Genomic DNA, 2280 nt, shown 5'->3' with positions numbered 1-2280 from the left:
TGATATTCTTGATATATTAGACGGCGTTACACATACAATCATATTCAATTCGATAGAATCATCTGATCTTAAAAGAGATCTTCTATAATTTCACACATAGCCCGAGGGGATGACTATTTATCGTACTGAATTGTTGTACTTGGCTATGCATATGTAGGCGACATGGGTGGCCCTTTCCCCAATATCCAACCGAGTATAGTAGGTTAAATGAACCAGCAATGAGGAAGTGGAGAACGCCCTTCTGATACCTAAATCACGCCGCATGCATGGTTCATGGACTATCCTCCAAATCTGGCAAAGTGGTTCCCTACTTATTCTAGGGCATCAGAGCGTTCATGGAACGCTCCTACAGTCCATGTAATCTTAACAGCACAGTAGTTGTTTCCAAATTGCTTCATTCTTTTATCCTGGATTTTTCATATTTTTCAAAAATCGTGGGCATCAGCTGAACTTCTTGTATACTTGCATTAAAGCCCATTCAAGTTGCCTACATGTTCACTAATTCACATCTAGAAAGCTAAAACAAGGGTCAGGGAGTCCAATGAAATGGCTCATTAAGGTTTCATAAGTCAACCCAACCTGAATTTGGAAGAAATTCGATTCCCTCCCTCTATGAAGAACGGAGGCAACCCATATAATGTCAATTTGAGAGAGAGAGAGCTCATTAAATGGCAAAAATCATAACATTTCGTTTTCATAAACCTATTGATTAGCCTTAATACAGAGAGTACACACTCAAATCACATTTGGCAGCACAAATCACACTTTTCTTACTGTCCTATCTGGTGGAGCATTTTCACTGGCCCAAGATATCTGACGTAGACTTACTAATGATTTGCAGTAGTTCTTCCCTGTAAACAATGATGGAGGTTATAAGTGAACATCAGCATGACTTGGAACGGGAGAATACCCAATGAAATCTTTTATCTAGCATAACTATACAATGATAGCCACTAGTTTACTTGTACTAAAGTAGTTTCTAGTGCTAGTAGCCACCTGACATCAGCACTCAACAAAGAAAGCTTAGTAATTGGAGATTGCAAGTTTTCTTACCGATCTGGCTTGAATAATAGATATCGATATATGAACCACTGAAAGAAATAGGAAACAGAAACAGTTCAGAATTGGCCCTCACAAAAAGGTTATATGTAATCTTGATGGTAACACTTCATAAACATATCGAGCTACATACCCATGAAAACAATATGCCAACGAATTCTAGCACACCAGGAATGACAGGAAGCTTGTCAATGGCCTACAAAGTGAGGAAAAAGAAAAGTGAGGAAAAACCCATTGGAATTTGATAGATACCCAACACCTCATTGCCCTTGAACTCATTAACTTCATCAAACCATGAATGAATCAGCCTCTAGCTCCATTATTATCTGCTCATTTCAAAGTTTCCTTTGAGAAATAAATTATTCCCATCATTACCGAAATAAGATTTGAAGATGCCCATATTGCCACCACAGCTGCAAAACCTAAACCGACAACACCCAGTCGATCTTCAGATTTATCCCACTGTTCCAAACAGGTCAGTAAATATCAGAAGGAAACAATAAATGATTGTCTGTATGACCAACAAAAGTATTAATAATAATTAAAAAAAAAAAAGAAAAAAAGAAAAAAAAAGAGAGTGAAATAACAAGCAGGGAATGATGCAGAATTCTATGAACATGGAAATGAATAATAAATCACTTCATCTGAGCTGTACAAGTAACAAAGAGAAGTGATAGTTTCATATCAACACCAGACCAGTGTTCAAGATATCAGGATCAGCATAGGAATCAGTCGCCTCCAAATCTGATCCAAATCGGGAAGATTTCGGCCTCAATTAATTGACCACAAAATACCTACAATCAGCCAAAAATTCCAAGAAAACCCGTTCTGAATGGCTGGAATAACCCAATTCCTAGAATATGAGACTGCTCATCAAAGTTCTGGTGAAACAAACTATGAACCTTTTCTTTTCCCCCAGATTGGTAATGTCATAAGAAGAGTTGAACACCTAATACCATGTATAAATAGCAGAGCTCAATCGATCAAGCTACATACTAGGTTGATGACCAATACTCGCCGTATCCGTCACAAACAAAATACTCTTTTAACAATTTATCAAACTTCAAGAAAAATACTGATTAGTTACCCTCAAAAAGAAAAAAGAAAAAGAAAACAAGAAGCAAGAAGGCATCATATCTATCATTAATCGCAGTGTCTAATCAAGCATGTAGAAAACTGTTTCCAAAATATGCATCATAACTTTACCCTAACCCACCCCCC

The 2280-nt window shown here is 37.3% G+C and overlaps 1 protein-coding gene across 2 annotated transcripts in view; it reads right to left on the bottom strand.

Annotated features, from left to right (window-relative positions):
- Window positions 1–635: 635 nt before the first annotated feature.
- Window positions 636–2280, bottom strand: part of LOC122067792 (protein CURVATURE THYLAKOID 1C, chloroplastic) — a 3949-nt gene continuing 2304 nt past the window's right edge. For both annotated transcript variants that reach the window (XM_042631629.1, XM_042631630.1), the window contains exons 4-7: window positions 1435–1521; window positions 1193–1255; window positions 1054–1091; window positions 636–851 (exon numbers count right to left, since the gene is read on the bottom strand). In XM_042631629.1, the coding sequence (XP_042487563.1) occupies window positions 797–851; window positions 1054–1091; window positions 1193–1255; window positions 1435–1521 (243 nt within the window). In that variant the 3' untranslated portion in view covers window positions 636–796. The remainder of the gene's footprint in view (window positions 852–1053; window positions 1092–1192; window positions 1256–1434; window positions 1522–2280) is intronic.

The sequence above is a fragment of the Macadamia integrifolia genome, unplaced genomic scaffold, assembly GCF_013358625.1.
Source record: "Macadamia integrifolia cultivar HAES 741 unplaced genomic scaffold, SCU_Mint_v3 scaffold3128, whole genome shotgun sequence".
In the NCBI taxonomy this organism is placed as follows: Eukaryota; Viridiplantae; Streptophyta; class Magnoliopsida; order Proteales; family Proteaceae; genus Macadamia; species Macadamia integrifolia.
The sequence above is the reverse complement of the archived record's forward strand: the minus strand, read 5'-3'. Positions and strand labels throughout refer to the sequence as shown.